At 40.3% G+C, this 19,722-nt stretch overlaps 2 protein-coding genes across 2 annotated transcripts; one reads left to right on the top strand and one right to left on the bottom strand.

Annotated features, from left to right (window-relative positions):
• Positions 1–781: 781 nt before the first annotated feature.
• Positions 782–2,932, bottom strand: PATE3 (prostate and testis expressed 3). The gene is made up of 3 exons (XM_036930224.1): positions 2,884–2,932; positions 1,547–1,669; positions 782–906 (listed from the first exon to the last, which is right to left on the bottom strand). Exons 1-3 carry the CDS (start codon positions 2,930–2,932, stop codon positions 782–784), a joined length of 297 nt encoding a protein of 98 aa, XP_036786119.1.
• Positions 2,933–14,273: 11,341 nt separating this feature from the next.
• On the top strand, positions 14,274–15,999 carry PATE2 (prostate and testis expressed 2). Its single transcript, XM_057491093.1, has 3 exons — positions 14,274–14,325; positions 15,295–15,423; positions 15,762–15,999. The coding sequence occupies exons 1-3, from the start codon at positions 14,274–14,276 to the stop codon at positions 15,896–15,898; spliced, it is 318 nt and encodes a 105-aa protein (XP_057347076.1). The 3' UTR covers positions 15,899–15,999.
• The last annotated feature ends 3,723 nt before the right edge of the window (positions 16,000–19,722 follow it).

Here is a 19,722-nt window from a genome sequence, read left to right as displayed (position 1 = left end):
TACAAAATAAATATCCATAAGGTGACTTGGGTATTCAGAAGAAGGAGCATTTGTGCAGCAGGTGTGGGTTGCTGGGGTTGGTAGAGCAGCTGGACAGCAAAGGGGAGAGGAATAGAGAAGGATGAGGAGAGGGGAACTAAGAAATGAGAACTGTGATGTATCCTTGAGTCTACATCTTGATAGGCATAGATGCAGCCACAGGTAAGCTGTGAATGCCACCGAGGCAGGAAATCCCTTATTTACTGTTTCCTACAACAGTGTATATAGATGTAATTTGTAAATGCCAAGAAAATCATGAATGAGTCGGAAGTGCCCACTGTGTGCTGGGGAAAATTACTTTGTATCTTTAGAAGAAAATCTTGAGTATCCACTGGCTACTTTGTTGCTATTTTCTGCTTAACTACAAATAATGATAAAAGAAACTTTACGGTAAAAATATGTGTGAACTTCCAGCTGATGGATTTCTAGTCCAACTCAACTATCTAAGCTAATCACAAGGTTTAGAATGGTCTTGTTTTAAATTTTACTGTACTGAGGCCCTTGGGACAGGCTTCTTGGAGTATGGAAATGCGTGTAATGGAAGAAATCTGTTTTTCAGAATCGTTGTCCTCTGACTGTGATAGGAACAAAGTTGGAGGCACCGGGAAGGATGACACTGAATTAAAGAGAGAGCTAGAGTACTTTCAGGACAGACAGGGCAGGAAAGCAAGGGCAGGCAGAGAGTGAAGAGGAGGGGAATATCAATAACATTCTCAAGCGAGGACTCAGGAGGTCAAATATCTTAGAGTATGAAGTTACAATAATTGTAGTTGCAGCATTTGTGAACGTAAGTCCGATTGTTGAGATCAAATGTCAAATCTCTGCAGAATCTCTGACACACCATATACGATAACTGGAGAATGTTATCTGTAATAAAAAGGAACCATTTTTTGATTATCCACTGGCTATTTTGTTGCTATTTTCTGCTTAACTACAAATAATGATAAAAGAGACTTTTAGATAAAAATATGTGTGAACTTCCAGCTGAAGGATTTCTAGTTTAACTCAACTATCTAAGCTAATCAGGGATCTAAGTTCTCTGAAGACAAGTCAAACCTGGCACTGGGCCTGTCCGTGAACATTTCATTAGGCACCAGGGTAGGTTTAGGAACGGCTTCTCAGCTTACTTCCGAAGAGGATCCAGGCAGGGAGATGTGGAAATCACTGGCCCCCAGCAAGGGCTGTTGGCCTGAGGTCCCTGACAACCTTCAACTCTGTATAGCTGCTTCATTCTCTTTCTTGCTAGATTAGCAACTCATACTTTAGTGTCTTCAGCATTAAAGCCAGTTTGGTCAGCTTTTTGGGAATCTGGAATCCCCACCTTCGTCCTCTGCCTCATTTCCCCAAGGCCTCTCCTGTCTGCCTGCACAGGGACCCGTGCTCAGGGCACATTCTGCAGTTGGCGCCTTGCCTGGACTGGCTTTAATCTCAGATATAAAATTGCTAAAGGACTCCCCTGAGAATTTTCTCAGAAGCTCACAGCACCTCCCTTGACCCTCTAACTTACCCTGGAAGATCTTTAAGCTCATGCACGTCTCATGCAATTGAGCAACACAGACACCAAAGCCTCTTCTGCAGCGATCTGTCTGCGTGCGAAGGTGACATGTTACACACCTCAGTGGTGTCGCTGCTGAGGAGCAGAGAGCACAGAGCTGGTGTGAGGTCAGGGGGAGTCAGGGACTTAGAAGGAACTGGAATTGTCTAGACCTGGGGCCAGGGGGCAGTGGATGAAGAGCTGGAGGCAGGGTTTCAGGTGTAGAAAGTCGAGCTCTCACCAACTCCACACCAGAGAAATGCCACTGTGGGCATAGAAAGACTGGTTCCAATTTCAGCCCTTTCAACCCAGGTAACTGAGCAAATAGCCCCCACAGTGTCTGTTTTTCCAGCTTAAAAATGGTTCTATTAATGCTGGCCTGGCTTACTTGGCAACACTGCAAATTGGATAGAATGTGACAATGAGGGTGAGTACTTTAAAATATTTTACCCAAGCTAGTGTTGCTGTGATGTCATTTCTGACATTTGCTGCTTAGATATTGTTAGGTGATATACTCAGTTATTTTGAGCTTCACACTGAATCTATGTGAAGGCCTCATGAATTATAGCACAGTTAGGGACACTTTATATGGTACCATGGGATGAACAAATGAAATAGAGGTTTAATTTTTTTCTAAAAACTCTCCCTGGTGCACATAAGTTAGAAAGGAAAGTCGTGTTTACCGAGGATCTCACTGGGGCTGTGTCCTCTCACTTTGTGTCTGATTTAATCATCACAAAATCTCTGCATCTCCCCATGTCTCAGATGGGCAACCAATCTTCCTTTGGGCAACCAAAATTCCTTTGGTACAAGGAATTTAAAACAGTGACTGAACCATGTTTTTTTCTGATTCTAGCACATCCAGAATGTCCTCTCCTACAATCACTCATTTTAACATAAAGTCCCCAATAAGAGTATCAAAAGTCATTGTCCAGTGCTAAAACAAATGACAAAATTATTCATTATAGACTGACCAGCTCCCTTAGCAAATGGGATACACATGCTTGAATGGAAAGGGAGTCCTAAGGAAAATCTTACTGGGATTTTGGATTATGGGGAATGATAAAGACAGAGTGGGGAAGCAGTATGAAGGGGCAGCCATTGAGGCCTGAGCCCCTGGGGGAGAATGGCAGAATGCTGAGGTCAGAAAAGTCGGCACAGGAAGCACAGGGGGGCATTCTGACGAGTGGTTTCTCTTTTCCTGGAAATGTAGTCAGGGCTCAGCCCCGCATGGACACCTACTCTACCTGTGCAGCTTCCAGGGGCTCCCTAGGACCTGCCTAGTGACACTCCTGAGGTCTGTGACTCACCTGCAGTGAAGCAGAAGAGAGGGAAGACCAGCAGGAAATGTTTGTCCATCCTGACCCAGAAGTCCTCTGTACAGGGAGCAGAGAACCCAGGGGCTGCAAACACAGGTCTCTCGGCTGCAGGGAGGAAACCTTTTTCATCATAGGGCAGGGATTATTCATGCCTACGGGGAACCAATCATACAAGGTTTCCTCTGGGAGCTCAAGTTCATTGTCTCTACTCCATAGCAGAGAACAATGATACTATTAAATGTTGGGGTTTACATTAAGCTGTTTTTTTTTCATGTAATCATCATCATGATTATTATTATCATTCAGTAATTATTATTATCATTATAGTTGTGGTGTTATATTATCTTTCTAATCGTGGTTTCACAGAGGGGGAAACTGAGGCTTGGTGAGGTCCAGTATCTTATCCTATACACTATCTTATCTTATGCTCTAGATCATGTATCTAGTGACTGATATGTCAGTACCCAAAGCAAGACTTTCTAATTCCAGAGGCCACACTTTTAACCACCGTGACTCAGTGCCTCTTAGAGATTTATTTATACATTTAACATGTATTCATTGAGAGCTTTGATGTGCCAGCACAGTTCAATGTGTGAGAGCAAAGCAATGAACAACTCAGAGAAGTTCACTAAGCTCCTCACCTCATGGGTGAGAATCAGGAAAGTGAAAGAAATGAGAACATGTATACCTGTGACCCAGCTGGCCTTCAACCTACAACTTCTGACTGTTAGTTAGCCCCGAACATTTTTACCGTACCAGAAATCTGTCCTTTAAGATCAGGGACTGTTTACTCTGTAGGGCTGAGAAAAGCCCCCTAGAATTATCACACACCTTGATCTTTAGCACATTTATATTGAGAATCTGGCCAGTTTTGTCCATGATTTAGGTATCTATCACTACAAAAGTTAGGTCAATTAAGGTTCACTATGGATAAAGAGCTGGAAAACTATGACCAGACTTGGCATTCTAAGTCTTCTAAACCCGTCAGTGTGCTGGAGGTAGTTTGGCTAGAGATGTTAGGAATCTTCCATACAGAACTGATTTAACAACATGTTCTTAGCTGTCGGAACAGTGTGTTCATTAAAACACATCAAGTCTGACATCTTTAGACATCAGATGAAGATTGAGTGAAATAAGGTCTTGGCTCAAATGCCACAAAATTTGCCAAGTTCCTTTTCTACGACTAATCGGTGCAGAACCCATCTTTGCCTAACTAGAGAGCCAGAAGCCCTAGATAGGAGGAAATTGGTTCCTTTGAAAATAAAGATTGTGGAGTTTTTTGATACAGTGTTCTATTCTGCCATATTTCAGGAGAGGATATTAGAAAATAAATGGCATTTTCAAGGCTTTCCAAAAGCTAACCGAGAAGGAAAAGCCCTGCACCTTTTTTTTTTTGTTGAGAGGGCATCTCTCATATTTATTGATCAAATGGTTGTTTACAACAATAAAATTCTGTATAGGGGACTCAATGCACAATCATTAATCAACCTCAAGCCTCATTCTCAACAGTCTCCAATCTTCTGAAGCATAACGAACAAGTTCTTACATGGTGAACAAGTTCTTACATCGTGAATAAGTTCTTACATGGTGAACAGTGCAAGGGCAGTCATACCACAGAAGCTTTCAGTTTTGGTCACGCATCATGAACTATAAACAATCAAGTCAGATATGATTATTCGTTTGATTTTTATACTTGATTTATATGTGAATCCCACATTTCTCCCTTATTATTATTATTATTTTTTAATAAAATGCTGAAGTGGTAGGTATATGCAAGATAAAGGTAGAAAACATAATTTAGTGATCTAAGAGGGCAAATGTAGATGATCAGGTCTGTGCCTATAGAATAAGTATTAATCCAAGCTAGACAAGGGCAACAAAACATCCACTGATGCAGAAGATTTCTCTCAAAACAGGGGTGGTGAGGTTCTAAGCCTCACCTCTGTTGATCCCCAATTTCTCACCTGATGGCCCCCCTGCAACTGTGCCTGTCTTAGGTTGTTCCTCCCTTGAGGAATCTTACCCGTCTCTGAAAGCCCTGCACCTTTTGCACTTGGGTTTACAAAGCTCTCAGAGCATTTCATTTTCACCTGTTTTTTTAGCTTTGTCTGTTTAAAGAGAATGATTCTAGAATCATGGCAAAGGAAGTAGGCATTGTAGGTTAAACTGAAGTGGGTTTGCATAGGATCTATTTCCTTCAAGGTTCCCTTTGGCAGATACTTCTGAAAGACCCATTGAGTTTTGAATCTCTTTTCTCCTGGATTAATTCCAGAGTTCTGCAACTCCACCCAAGCATTGGGGTTCACTGACCTACTCCTCATCCTCCCACAGTATGTCATCCATTCGATTTACTATTAAAAACAATTTATTTTTTCATTTAGCATGGAGTAGGAAAGGATAGGTATTAGAACCTACTAATAGAAGCAGTGTGGCATAATGCAAAAAGGATTTTCCCGGGAGCTGGAGACCTTTTTTTGACTGATTACTGTATAACTTATGGCATCTTTAGCCAGCCATTTATCTGTGATGTTAGATTTCGACCCTTCCTATGGCCCTTTATGACTTGATCATTCTTTGGTTTCATGATGTAGATCATGAGGATGATCGTCAAGTTCTGTTTTTCTGACCTAGCACCCGGCTTGGCATATGGAGTTGTGCTGAACCTAGGATAGTTGAATGAAGGAAAGACTGAATGAAGGTGTAAGTCTCACATGATACCAGTAACCATGATTCCATACGGAGTCACTGGGGTACAGCACCCAATTTAATGCACCCCATGCCAAGAGGGCCATCCATCAGCATAGATCCACTTACTCCACTCTGCGGAGGAGAAAGCAGGATGCTGTGTCCCCATGTTCAGGTCTTTCTTGACTCCTGGGTGGGTGACTGAGACTGGTGATACCACAGATGGGCAATCCTCCTAACCTGTGCTTCTGAATTCTGCCCTTTGTGTAGGGGGAATGGACATTGGCCCAGAGTCGGGATCAGGCTGCTTTGTTTCTGAGCTCCTAGTGTGTACAGAGACTGAGAAATCATGATCCTTTTAAAAACCTGCTTGCAGGGCCCCAGCAAATCACCTGGAGAATCCATCTAGCTCCTCATACCTCCAATTGCTGATGGGAATCAAAATAGAGGAAAGAAGAACAAAACCAGCAATTATGGAGTGCCTGCTCTGTGCCACGTAAGAGGCCAGCCACTTTCACCTGGATCATCTCATGGAGCCCTCCCAGCACCCTGCAGGTGGAGTGTCTAGCAAGGAGCACAGATGACTTTCAAGCAAAGGTCAGTGTCACAAAAATTCAGGCTTTGTTCACAGTATTGCTGTTAATAAGATGCTTCCGTCTCAATGGATTAGTCACAATGGATAACTAAAAGTTATAGAAAACACTGGCAGGACTGTTTATGGATTGATTTTATGCATGTGAGTGTCAGATTTTTGTTAGCAATTTGCCTTCATTCCTGAGCAGTTTATTTAGTATGGGGTCTAGTGCCCTCTTAGCTTCATGGAGTCCATGAACTTTGATAGAAAATTCTGTTTTCATTAATCTCTAACGAATATTAATAATTTTCTTCCATACTGAATGTTGGCCACAAACTACAAGAATGTCAGCAGTGCCTGAAACTTTTCTACACAGAAGTCAATGAAACAGCAAGCATTAGGTCTTTTCATTTGCATCTTTGAACTTGCTAGGACCCAAAAGCCATACTGGGTTTTATTGCTTATGTGGAACCATTCTTGTGAATGCAAATGATAACCAGACAAAATGAAAGTGCATTTCATTTCTATCTGGAAAATGCATCTCAGGATTTGGAATTTTTCCTAACAAGAAGATCCAGTTTGAAAAATCTGGCACCTTCTAAATGTAGTTGTGCCATTTTAGTAAAACCCTTTCCTTGGGGCTTCCAAAGCTTTTCTTACCAGCTTGTGGGATGAAAAGAAGCTCTACTTACATTGGATAAATTTTAGTAAACCATGTTGGAGTTAGTTTTGCAGACTACAACAAAGGAAAATATCTATAATCCATCTTCCTTGTCAAATAGAGTAGTTGATATTTACTTTTAAAATGTGAAGCAGTCATTGAGGAATCAACACTTTTGCCAGCTCTTCATTTTACAACTGAGTGAAACAAAAGGCATCTTTCAACGTAGCCAGTTTCTCTTCTCATTTTGGTTTAGCCCACTCTGTGCCTGCTGAGGCCATCCAAGAAGTCTTACACCGTGTATCTCTTTCGGAAGCTAAAAATCAACAACCTTTTGGCTATGGTAAAAAAGGTCATTTTATCCTATAAAATTCTGACTGAAACAAAGTTTCTTTTTCTCTTTTCACGGATGGAGCTTCTGTAATGCTTGATAACCATCTGGTTTTACTACTTCAGTGAAAAAAGACTCTTTTCAAAGCAGGACCACTCACTTGTTTTACAAGAGATACGAATTGAGACCCAAACGACCCTAAGAGATACTCTGTTATCAGCAAAAAGCTATCAGCTTTATCCAAAGTAGGTGATTCTAACAAGTGAGAGGTGATATTTCATTGTGGTTTTGATTTTCATTTCCCTAATGATTAGTGATGGTGAGCATCTTTTCATGTACCTGTTGGCCATTTGGATATCCTCTTTGAAATAATGTCTGCTTAGGTCCTCTGCCCATTTTAATCAGATTGTTTGTTTTGTTTTTGTTGTTGTTATTGAGTTGTATTTCTTTATATATTTTGGACATTAACCTCTTACTCAAGATATAGTTTGCAAATGTTTTCTCCCATTCCATATGCTGCCTTTCCATATTGTTGATCATTTAATGTGGTGGTCTCACTTGTTTATTTTTGCTTTTATTGCTTGAGCTTTAGATGTCATATCCAAAAAATCACTGCCAAGACCAAAACATTTTCCATGTTTTCTCCTAGTAATTTTAGTTTCAGACCTTAAATTTAGTTTTTAATCCATTTTCCATTTTTTTTTGTGAGTGGTATAAGGTAGGAGTCCAGTTTTGCTCAATTGCATGCAGATATCCAATTTTCCCAATACCATTTATTGAAGAGACTATCCTTTCCTCATTGACGTGGCTCCCTTGTAAAGTATTAGCTGACTATATATGCATGGGTTTGTTTCTGGGCTTTCTATTCTGTTCCATTGGTTTATGTGTCTGTTTTTATGCCAGTTGTGATCACTACAGCTAGTAGTATAGTCTGAAATCAGGAAGTGTGATGCATCCACCTTTGTTTTTCTTTCTCAAGATTGTCTTGGCTATTTAGGGTATACCACAACAGATATCATACAAATTTTAGGATTGTTTTTTCTGTTTATGTAAAATATGGCATTGGAACCTTGATAGGGATTGTGTTGAATCTATAGATAGCTTTGGGTAGTATGGAGATTTAAACAATATTAATTCTTTCAATCCATGGACATGGGATATCTTTTTGTTCATCAGTGTCTTATAGATTTCAACAAACAGATTTTTCACCTCCTTGGTTAAATTATCCCTAAGTATTTTATTGTTTTTGATGTAACTGTAAGTGGGATTATTTTCTTTATCTCTCTGTCAGATATTCTGTTGTTAATGTACAGAAATGCAACTGATTATTGTATGTTGATTTCAAATCCTGAAACTTGATTGAATTTTAAAATTAGCTTGAATAGCTGTTCTGTGGAGCTGATACAGTTTTCTATACATAAGATGTCATCTTCAAACAAAAAAGTTTTTGTTTCTTCCTTTCTGACTACAATGCCTTTTACTTCTTTTTCTTGCCTGATTGCTCTAGCTAGGAATTATGGTACTATGTTAAATCGGGCTATGAGAATGGACACCATTGTCTTGTTTCTGATCTTAGAGGAAAAGCTTTCAGTTTTTCACTGCATGTGTAATGTTATCTGTGGGTTTATCATATATGGCCTTTATTATGTTGAGGGATGTTCCTTCTATAACCAATCTGTTGAGGATTTTTATCATGAAAGGATGCTACAGTTTGTCAAATGCTTTTTGTTTATTTATTGAGAAGATCATATAATTTTTATCTTTCATTCTGTTAATGTGGTATATCACATTTATTGATGTGCATATGCTGAGCCATCTTGCATCCTAAAGATAAATGCTGTTTGTCCTTAATGTATAATCCTTTTGATGTCTTGTTAATTACATTTTCTAATTTCTTGTTGAGAATTTATGCCTCTATATTTATCAGGGTTTTTAGTGTATAGTTTTTTTTTCTTGTAGTGTCCTTATCTGGTTTTGGTATTAGGATAATGCTAGTCTTGTAAAACGAGTTTTGATATGTTCCCTCCTATTTAATTTTTCGGAAGAGATTGAGAAATACTGGCATTAATTTTTCTTTAAGTATTTGGTAGAATTTTCCTATGAAGCTATCTGGTTCTGGAAATTTCTGTGTTGGGAGAATTTTGATTGCTGATTCAGTCTCCTTGCTTGTTATTGGTCTGTTCAAATTTTCTGTTTCTTCCTGATTCAGTCTTGGTAGGTTGTTGTTTCTAGGAATTGATCGATTTCTTCTAGATTAGGGCTGGCATATAATTGTTCTTAGTAATTTCTTACATTTTTATTATTTCTGTTTTATCAGTGTAATGTCTCCTCATTCAATTCTGATTTTGAGTTCTATGTCCTTCACTCTATCTCTCTCTTTGGTTAGTCTAACTTAAGATTAATCAATTTAGCTTATATTTTCAAATAACCAGCTCTTAGTGCATTGAGCTTGTCTATTGTTTTCCTATTCTACATTTCATTTATTTCTACCCTCATCTTCATTATTTCCTTCCTTCTGCTAACTTCAAGCTTATTTTTAATGTTATTTTTATAATTCCTTGAAGTGTAGTGTTAGGTTGTTCAATTTAGATCTTTTTTCTTTGATGTAGGCATTTATAGCTATGAACCTTCCTCTTAGAACTGCTTTTGCCTGAGGTGGGCATTTACTGCTATTTATCTTTTTCTTAGCACTGATTTTGCTGAATCTCATAAGTTTTGTTATATTGTGCTTCCATTTTTTCATGTCTCAAGATATTTTTTTAATTTTCTTTTTGATTTCTTCTTTAAGCCATTAGTTCAGAGTGTATTGTTTAACTTTCATGTGTCTGTGAATACACCACCTTTTCTCTTGTTATTGATTTCTACTTTCATACCATTGTGGTTAGAAAATATATTTTTATATTTACTATCTGTGGCATTTAAGACAGTGACTGAAGCATTTTTTTCCCTCGGATTCCAGAGCATCCAGAATTTCCTCTCCTCAAACCACTCATTTTAATATAAAACCCCCAATAAGGATATCAAAGCCATTGTCCAGCACTAAAACAAACTAAAACTGGGCTCCGTTTTTAAATGTAAAACCAATCTTGCATTCCTGGGAAAAAACTGACTTGATTATGTTGTACTTTCTTTTATATATTAATGGACTCAAGATGCTAAAATTGTGTATTTGCAGCTATGTGGGATACTGGTCTGTAGTTTTCATTCCTCGTAAACTCCTTGTCTGGTTTCAGAGTAATGCTGGTTCTTGAGAATGAGTTGTGACTTATTCAATATCTTCAAAATCTTCAATATTGGGAAATTTTATGTTCACTTGCTATTATCTCATCCTTAAATTTTTGATAGAATTCTCTAGTGAAGCCAGCTGGGTCTGGAACTTTCTTTGTGGGTAGTTTTTTGAACAACAAATTCAATTTGTTTTATTGATATAGGACTATTTGAATGATGTTTCCTCTTGATTGAGCTTCAGTAATTTGAGTTTTAGCAGTTTGTGTTGTTCCAGGAATTTGTCTAAGTAGACAGATCAGTTATAAATTGTTCATGACATTCTCTTATTTTCCTTTTAATATCTGTATAATCTATAGAGCTGCCACCTCTTTTATTAGTGATATTGGCAATCTGTGCCCCATCTCTCTTTTTTAAACCAGTCTGACCAGAGATAAGTTAATTGTATTGAAATTCTCAAGAAGTAGCTTTGGGTTTCATTGATTTTCTCTTTGTTTTTCTTTTTTGTAGTTCATTGGTTTCTGTTTGGCTCTTTATTTTTTCTTTTCATCTGTTTACTTAGATTTAAGTTTCTCTTCTTTTCCTCCTTACTGATGTATTAACTTACACTCCTTTCAGCAGCATATGAGCTTGCTTGCTTTGCTCCAACCTCCCCAGCAGTGGTGTTACCAAATGCAGATTATTGCCCATCTGTAAAGTAAAAGTGGTACCTGGGTTTACTTGCTGTTTACATTTCTCAAACTATGAGTAAGTCTTAGCACATGCATATATTTAAGAGCCATTTTTATTACTTTGTCTGTGACCTAATGTTATTATTAACTGCCTACCTTCCTTTTGAATTACTAATCTTTTTCCAGTTACTGGGTTTTCTTTGTATAATAGGGAGATACAGCCCTCAGTCTGCGATATGACTTGCAAATATTTTTTTACTGGTTGTTTATTTGTTATTTGGGCTCATGAATTAGTGGTGGATTCCTCCCCACCCCTTGCATGAGATTTATTTAAAATGCAGCCAAACATAGCAGTCCTTTTTTTTTTATAGTTGGATATTTTGAGCCATATATAGAAAGCCATCTTCCACCACAACACTATAAAAACTCCTACCATTTTATCTTTGGTACTTTAATGTTTATATATGCTATCCCAGTGGACAAAGGGTCCAGGATACTGAAACTGGATTTCATCTATTTTCTTTGTACCTCAGTGTAAGTAGCAATATTTGCCATGTACTGTCTTGGGATCCTAGCTCAAATGTAGGAAACACCTTGTTTTCACATCCTTATTATAGTTAGAAAAATCAATCTGATCAAACTGTTGCTATGTGAGAATGGACTGGCTGGAGGCAGAAGTGCATGTAGAATTCATTATCATTTATTCCATAAATGTGGATTGGGTGGCTTCTATGTTCCAAGCCTCCACATGCAGGGTGAGCCCTGGTAAATCAAAGACAGTTCCTGCTTTGTTCCAGTGGAGGACTCTTACAAGTGGCCAATTAGATATGCAAGGTCCCATAATAAGAATAGCTAGTAAAAAAGCAATGGAGGGAGAATGGATATTGCTATGTTCTAGAGATTCACCAGGAAACGCTGCTCTGAGAAAGTGATGTGTGAGTGAGCAAGGGGAATGTGGTAGACAGTGAGATTGGAGGGTGGCCATTGCTCAGATTTGGGAAGATTTTGCAGACTACGGGGAGAGATTTGGATTTTCTTCTGAGTATTATGCAAAGTCACTGGAGGGTTTTGAGCATCTATGCATATCAAAGGGTCTCTGGTTGCTTTAAAGAGAGCTATCCACAAAGGAGCAAGAGTAAATGCTGGGAGACTCAAAAAATAAGACTATTGTCAGTCCAACCAAGAGATGATGATGGGTTGGGTCACAGTAGTGGCAGTGAGGCTAGAGAAAAATAAACCCATGTGAGGAGATGTTAACAGCAGCATAGATAATGCTTGCTGTTAGATTCTCTTTGAGGATGGGCATAAGGGATCAGTAAAAAGTGATTCCCAGGTTTATTAGGACCCTAGACACCCAAGTTGGAGCAGGCTTAGTGAATCGGGAAGGTTAAGTTTCATTTACAGACAGTCTGAGATTGTGCTACTTGTGAGCCTGCTAAAGGGAATAGGTATTTGTAGACATGAGTCTGGAATGCAAAATAGAGGTCTGCAATAGAGATAAAACTGGTGGTACCTTGAGCTATGAGAATGGGGCCCAATTCTCAGCCAAGCTCAGTGAATCAGAACCCAGCTAGTTCCTGGCTGCTCACCCACCCAAGGCCAATTAGACAGTTTGTTCTGAATGTGACTTTCTGTCCTCAAAGCCTGTTCTAGAAGAGACTGTCATTACCCTTCCCACCTGTAAGCCCTGGTGGAAGTTAACCCTTGGTGCTGCTGACACTTCACAGCCAGGCTCTCGCCCCTTGAAGGCCGAAACCACAGTTAGAGCCGGTCCCCTCTTGCCTCCCCTTCCTGTAGGCGGTTCTCCGAGGCTGATGTTTCTGACGGCTACCCTAGCATAAGGGCCCCGTCGGCTCCTCAAATTGTGAGCACCACACAGGGGGTTCGTGCTTGATAGTTTTCAGGACCTTAATGAATACGAGCTTCTTCCTTTCACAAACTTTAATACTGTCCCAATACCACCCCGTGAGATATGAAAACCATTCTCAACATCAGTCGCTCCTCCAAACTCACATAGTTGGCAAACGGCAGAGCCAAGATTTGAACCCATATGTGTAGCAACCTTAAGTTTGCCATAAAGATGTCCTTTCTAGAATTCAGTATTGATGCACAGGAATGGCTGCTTTAATATCTTTCCCGACCTTGGGAAAATGACTGTTTTCATTGACATCCTGCTATTGTACAATAGTGAGTGAGAAATCCCATCCTACATGCAAAGAAATCTCAGCAGCAAGACCCATGCCTTGGTCCTCTGAGCCTCCTCTTCACCCACATGCCATGACCTCCGAGAAGAAGCGTCTCTTTCTGTGTCTGGGTTTCTCGCTCACATGACCTGCCCTCCTCACCGGTTGCTGACAGCTCTGTCCTCAGACATTCGCTGTTCCGTTGGGTCCCTGTGCCTGCTCACTCTTTCTCGCTCACACGCTGCTAGCCTGCAAAGCCCTGCTCAACCACCCCTTCTTCAGGGAAGCCTTCCCTGATCAGGCAGTCAACTCTGAATGTCCGTCCTCTGGGCCCACACAGCCAACTGCGCTTGATGCCTCGGGGGATCTTAAAGAGACTCTACCCTCTGGGAGGCCACTGATTAGTGTCCTGGTTTGCTTGGCATCTTCCCTTCCTATGATCTTGGCATCTAGTATGTGGTTAGTAAATTTTTAATTGAAAATAAGTCAATTAGTTAATAAACACCTGAAGGCAAACTAGACAGATTTCGCCTCTGCTCACCTTTTTTTTCCCGAAACTTCCTTTTCTGCACCATGGCAGGGGCACTCCAGTGCTCCCCTCTGACATTCAGACCATGCCTGGAAAGCCTGGGCTCGGTTCCTGGTGCCTCTGCCTAAGTGAGACAAAGACAATTCTGAGATGATTGTGAGGAGGGTGGCTAGGTTGGTGAAGAGAGCTACGAGGAGCTTAAGGCATCCAAATCTGGCCTTGAAAGGTTATGAAGCAGGAGAGAAAGTTCACTTGCAGTGCACAAGGCTTAGCTATACCACAATGCATGGAGATTTCATATATATATATATATTTCTTTTGGCTCATCATGGAGGAGAATTTTTAAATAGATGCCTTAGAGGTAGGGAGACAGTAGTTGGTGGCTCGATTCTGGGAACACTGAGGTACTGTCTGTCCCTGAAATTTTATGATGATATGATTTAAATGACTAGCCCAAGGACATATCACCTGGAGATCAACCAGCACCTTCCACGGGAAACTACACAAGACAAAAACCCCAGGATGTTTGCTCTCTCTTTGGTGAGTGCAGTCCTTCTGGCTGGCACAACTAAGGGTAAGTCCTGGAGGCACAGAGGGAGCTGGTTGTGCAGTAAGAGGGGGGTAGATTCTGGGGGACAGGAGCTTTTCCAAAATTGGCTCTTGGGGCTTTGGCGGATGCATGTGAGATTATGGCAGCATGATCCCCCACCCTCTCTATTCTTCATTCTCAGGATTGCTCTGGCTATTCAGGTTCTCTATGGTTCCATACAAATTTTAGAACTATTTGCTGTAGTTCATTGAAGAATGCTGTTGGTATTTTGATAGGGATTGCATCGAATCTGTAGATTGCTTTAGGCAAGATGGCCATTTTGAAAGACTTTTTTTTATATTTAGGAGGTTTTAAACAGTTGATCTTAGTTGTTTATTTTTAAACCTTGCTTTGTCTTTACAATTTACTTGCCAGAAGTAATTTATTTATTTATTTATTTATTTTTTATTTTGTTATCATTAATCTACTATTACATCTCTTCCAGGTGAATTTCAGGAACATCTAACAGGTACAACCACGGCTAGTCTAAATTCCTTGGCAAACAGGTCATTTGTGATATGTTTAGGAGTAAACACCCCCCACCCTCCACAAACACAATCTTCAGAGGGGCTGTAACCCATTTTCACTATGGAATCCTAAGGGTTTTCATCCTCTCTCAGACCAATTTAGTTCATTTCTTCGAGTAAGGAGTCTCAAATCCCCTTCTCTCCTCTCTTCCCCCCCCCTTATTGAACAAAATGATCAGGCTAAATAAGGGGTTTGTTACTTGGGGGTCCACAGATAAAATGTACAGGAACTCGGATCTCTTGAAATCATATACAACATCTGATTTATGTCTGTACAAGTTTTTTTTCACAAGATTATCAAAGGAGTCAATGGCCAGAGAAAGGGTAGGAACCACCAGGCAACAGTCACTTTCTGTAGAGAAGCCCCCAGGCCTGGAGAACCTTCTCTAGACTGCATCGTTTAAGCATTTCTTTCTGTGTCCAACAGTGCCTTCACTAATATGCTATAAATGTCAAAGATACCATCTTGGCTTATGCTACGACGTCATGAAGTCCTGCAGCCTGAAGTACCAGCAGTCCTGTGCGGTTGAGAACATTTACATACTTACAAGAAAAGGTCATATGGGGTCTAGAGGAACTGAGAAGTAACCAACTCCTCCCCTTACAGACAGTGGTTTCCTTTTGCCCTGGGAGGGCAGGGGAGGAGGAAGGGGTAAGAAGGGGGTGGTCCTGTGGAGGGGACAGCAAAGCCAATATTGAGTGAAGGAGAGATCGGTGTCCCTTACCAGTTAGGGAATAAATTCCATCCTCTGGGTCAGTAATCAGTAGACTCAGCCTTGTCGCTCACATGGGCTTAAAGGAAGTTCAGTGAGCGTCTGAACAGAGGTTATTTCTGGGAATAGGGTAGCAGGAAACCATTATTACAGTTGTATGCTCTCTCTTTCATCTCCTCAGGGCACAGTATGTATTTTTATTCAGAGCTGTCATGTAAGACCAACTGTGAGGACATCAACTTCCTGGGTTCTGGCAAGAGGACAGAGCTCATCTGCTGCAAACATAGTAGCTACTGCAACCTCCCTGAGGGTGTCTAGTTCTGCACCTCTCCTGGATTTTGCGTCATTCTTATCTCACCATTCCCTTTGTCTGTTCCCCCAAACCTGTATTTTGCTCTGCTCTTCTAACCATTTGCAGAGAGTGAGAAAGCCACCGGGAGGGAAAGAGTAGCAGTCATGAAGAGAGGCAGCAGAGGGGAGCTGAGTCTCAGCGATGCAGCGCTAGACTGAAGTTTTGCAAATCCCTTTTGCTTACATCTGACAAGGGAATTTTTCCTTCTGATGGTGCTACCACTCATAGGATTGGGTTTAGAACTGGTTGTTTATTATCTCCTATATGGAAATGCAAAGACTTGGATCAAAATAATTCCAAATTGTACTGAGAATTCTGTGGCCATACTTTATCCTCGTCTATACCCACTCCTCTGGGTTGAGATTCTCTTCGGATTGGCCCCGATAGCCCCTGGCACTCTCCTTCTGCCCACAGGTTATGCAGATAGACAAGAACTAGCTCCGGCTTCCCAGTTTGCTGGCAACACTAGTCACATCTTTCCCTGTAGAGTTCTTGGGGGAAATCGCAGGCCAGAAAAATCTGGACAGGCACAGGGGTGAGGCCTTAAGGAAAATGTTAAGGGCATTCCAGTTTGTGGAAACTAAGACTTGGGAGACAGTTGGTATGGGTGGCATTGGCTTGGGTTATCATGCCCCAGCTGGCCAGGTGGCCAGGTAGCAGCTGGTTGAACCAGGTGACTGAGTTGGGAATAGAGACCCTGTGCAAGGATGGAGGGTCGGTTCCTTCTCATATGAATGAGGGAAGAAAAGTTTATAATAAAGCAGTGGCATGCCAGTTGAAGATAATAGAATAGATGCCACGACGTAGTGTTCTAGTTACAGTGTCCTCTGTCAGATGAAGTTATGAGTGAACAGGTGAGGAAGATAATAATGGGGGCAAAGAGGCAGGAAGGCCCTGGGTGACACCCACAGGCAGGGAGAGCCTGAGCACCACTGACGGGGAAGCAGCCCACCTGCGGCCAAGGTGGCCCAGGGCCCTTGACGGCCTCATAGGCCCGGCATCTCTCTCCTCATGAGGCCTGCCGCCGTTTCGGGTCCTGCATCTCCATGAGCTTTTCTCTCCTTTATTATGCCACATGGACTTCATACAATAAACCAGTTGCCCTTCTACTTGAGTAGTTTGGTATACTCTCTGTTTTTGTCTGCATCTGAGAACATAATCCTTTCTGAGAAATTACCAGTTGGGATTTTACAGAGCCAGAATGAAGAAAGACATGAAGACAACTATTCCAAAATAGACAAGCAGATTGGAAAAGCCAGTGTAAAATGGGTACTTTGAATTAGGGAAACACATTTTTAGTCCTAGTTGCACAGGAGCTCTCTCACCCATTGAATCATGGAGATGGGAGACACCAGTCTTAAACAGATCATTGTTTTGCCCTGGGTTTCAAAACAGACTTTCAAATATTTGTGAATCAATGTTTAGACAAAACTTGGCTTGGTTGAATGAGAAATAAATTCTAAAATCTTTCCTGATGTTTCAAGAGCAAACATTGACATCTTCAGCAATAGAGCATTGAATTTTAACTTTATGTAGTGGAGGATTTTGATTTGATTTTTGTGCCCTGCCCAAATCCTCTTTGCTGCTCAACACATCTGCCACCCAGCTGGGTTGAGGGTTGGCTATGCCTGCTCACAGCTACTTACTTCTCTGGATATCTGCCCTCAGCCAAATGGGAGCTGCCTGGCCCAGATGCTAAGCTGCCAACTTGAGCAGAGATCTCCCCCAATGAATGGATGACTCCCTGCATGAAGGGGGGACCAAGTCCGTAGTAGAGTTTGTGCTCCAGAGCTTGTCCATGGGATCCAACTAAAGCCAGTCTCCAGCTGAGACCATGTTCCCCTGACCTCCCTTGCCTCCTTTATTTCCCTTCTAAATTTTAAGCTGAGAAGACCAAGTGTTTCCCACATTTATTGGAAATGAAACTCTAAAACAAGATGAAAAGCTTCTGGACAGGACAGCAGAGAAAACCATCAATAAAAATAAGGGATTAATATCCAAAATATATAAAGAACTCATACAACTCAGCAATGAAAAATAAACAATCCAATTTAAAAAATGGGCAGAGGATCTGAATAGACTTTTTCCAAAGAAGATACACAGAAAGCCACAGGTACCAAAGCATCAAGGAAAAGCCAATGAAAACCACAATAACACCTCATACCTGTTAGAGTGGTTATTATAAAAAAAGAAGTGTTGACTAGGATGTGGAGAAAAGGGAATCCTTTTAGCCTATTGGTGGGAATGTAAATTGGTGCAACCATAAAGAAAAATAGTATGGAGGTTCCTCAAAAATTAAAAATAGAACTAAGATGAGATACAACAATTCCACTTCTAGGTATTTATCGGATGAGAACAAAAACACTAACTTGAAAATATATAAACATCTCATGTTCGTTGCAGCCTTGTTTACAATGGCCAAATATAGAAACAACCTAAGTGTCCACTGATGGAAGAATGGATAAAGAAGATGTGATATTCTAAGAAGTGACTAGTGGTTACCATGGGGGAGGGCTGGGGTGAGTGTGTAGGGAGGGCGAGGGGGATAACGGGGCACAAAATTTATCAATCATAATATAACTTGGTCACAGGGATGGTAGTACAGCATGAAGAATACAGTCAGTGTTTCTGTAACACCTTTCTGTGTTGACAGATAGTAACTGCACTAGTAAGGGTGAGGATTTGATAATATGGTAACGAGCCACCTTCATCCTGGGAGTCTTAAGTGTTGTATACTTGAAACCAATATTTGGTGATACTTCAGTTAAATAAAGTAATGTAAACTGCAGAAAATCTGGGAAAAATGTGATCTTTCTCTCTCTCTCTCTCTCTCTCTCTCTCACACACACAGGAATATTATTCCACTGTAAAAAAGAATGAAGTCTTTCCACTTAACCATAACATCTGGAACATGGTTGGACCTTGTGGGCATTATGCTAAATGAAGTAAGTCAGACAGAGGAAAACAAATACCGTATGATCTCACTAATACGTGGGATCTAGAACAAACAAGGCAAAATAAAAACCTAAGCTCATAGATACAAAGAACAGATTGGTGGCCGCCAGAGATGGTGGGTGGGGAAGTGCACAAAAGGAGTGAAGGGAGTCGAAAGGTACAAACTCCCAGTTATAAAATAAATAAACCATTGGGGATCTAATGTACAGCATGGTGCCTATAATTAATACTATTGTGTTGCATATTTGAAAGTTGCTAAGAAAATAAGTCTTAGAAGTTCTCATCACAAAAAAAATTGTATGGTGACAGATGTTAACTAGACTTATTGTGGTGATCATTGGGCAATATATACAGATATTGAATCATGATATCATATACCTGAGATTAATATAAAATTGTAGGTCAATTATACCTCAGTAAAAAAATATATATATAAGGAAAAAAGTTAATTTGGGAGAAATAATGAGACAAGATAAAAAAATATATGATGTGAGGAAACAAGCTTCGAGGCAGCGTTGGTATAAAAATCAAAGGTAGGAACAAAATGAGTCAAGTGCGATACATCCATATACCTAACTAAATGCCACACATCCATAAAAGTGATATAATGTCAGTGCAAATTTATTGATTTGAAAATACATTCAAATATGTTCAGTAGAAAAAAAGGTTTAAAAATCATGTATAGTTGGATCCCATTTTCATTTAAAATCTAATATCTATCTACATCTCTCTCAATCAACTTTTTTATTCACCAAATTTTAATAGTGGAAAATTCTAGGTTTTTAATGTATTACCTAATTTTTAAAATTGGGTGATGCTTTTTTCTGGCATACAT

Source organism: Manis pentadactyla, chromosome 13, assembly GCF_030020395.1.
Source record: "Manis pentadactyla isolate mManPen7 chromosome 13, mManPen7.hap1, whole genome shotgun sequence".
Taxonomy (NCBI): Eukaryota; Metazoa; Chordata; class Mammalia; order Pholidota; family Manidae; genus Manis; species Manis pentadactyla.
The sequence above is the reverse complement of the archived record's forward strand: the minus strand, read 5'-3'. Positions and strand labels throughout refer to the sequence as shown.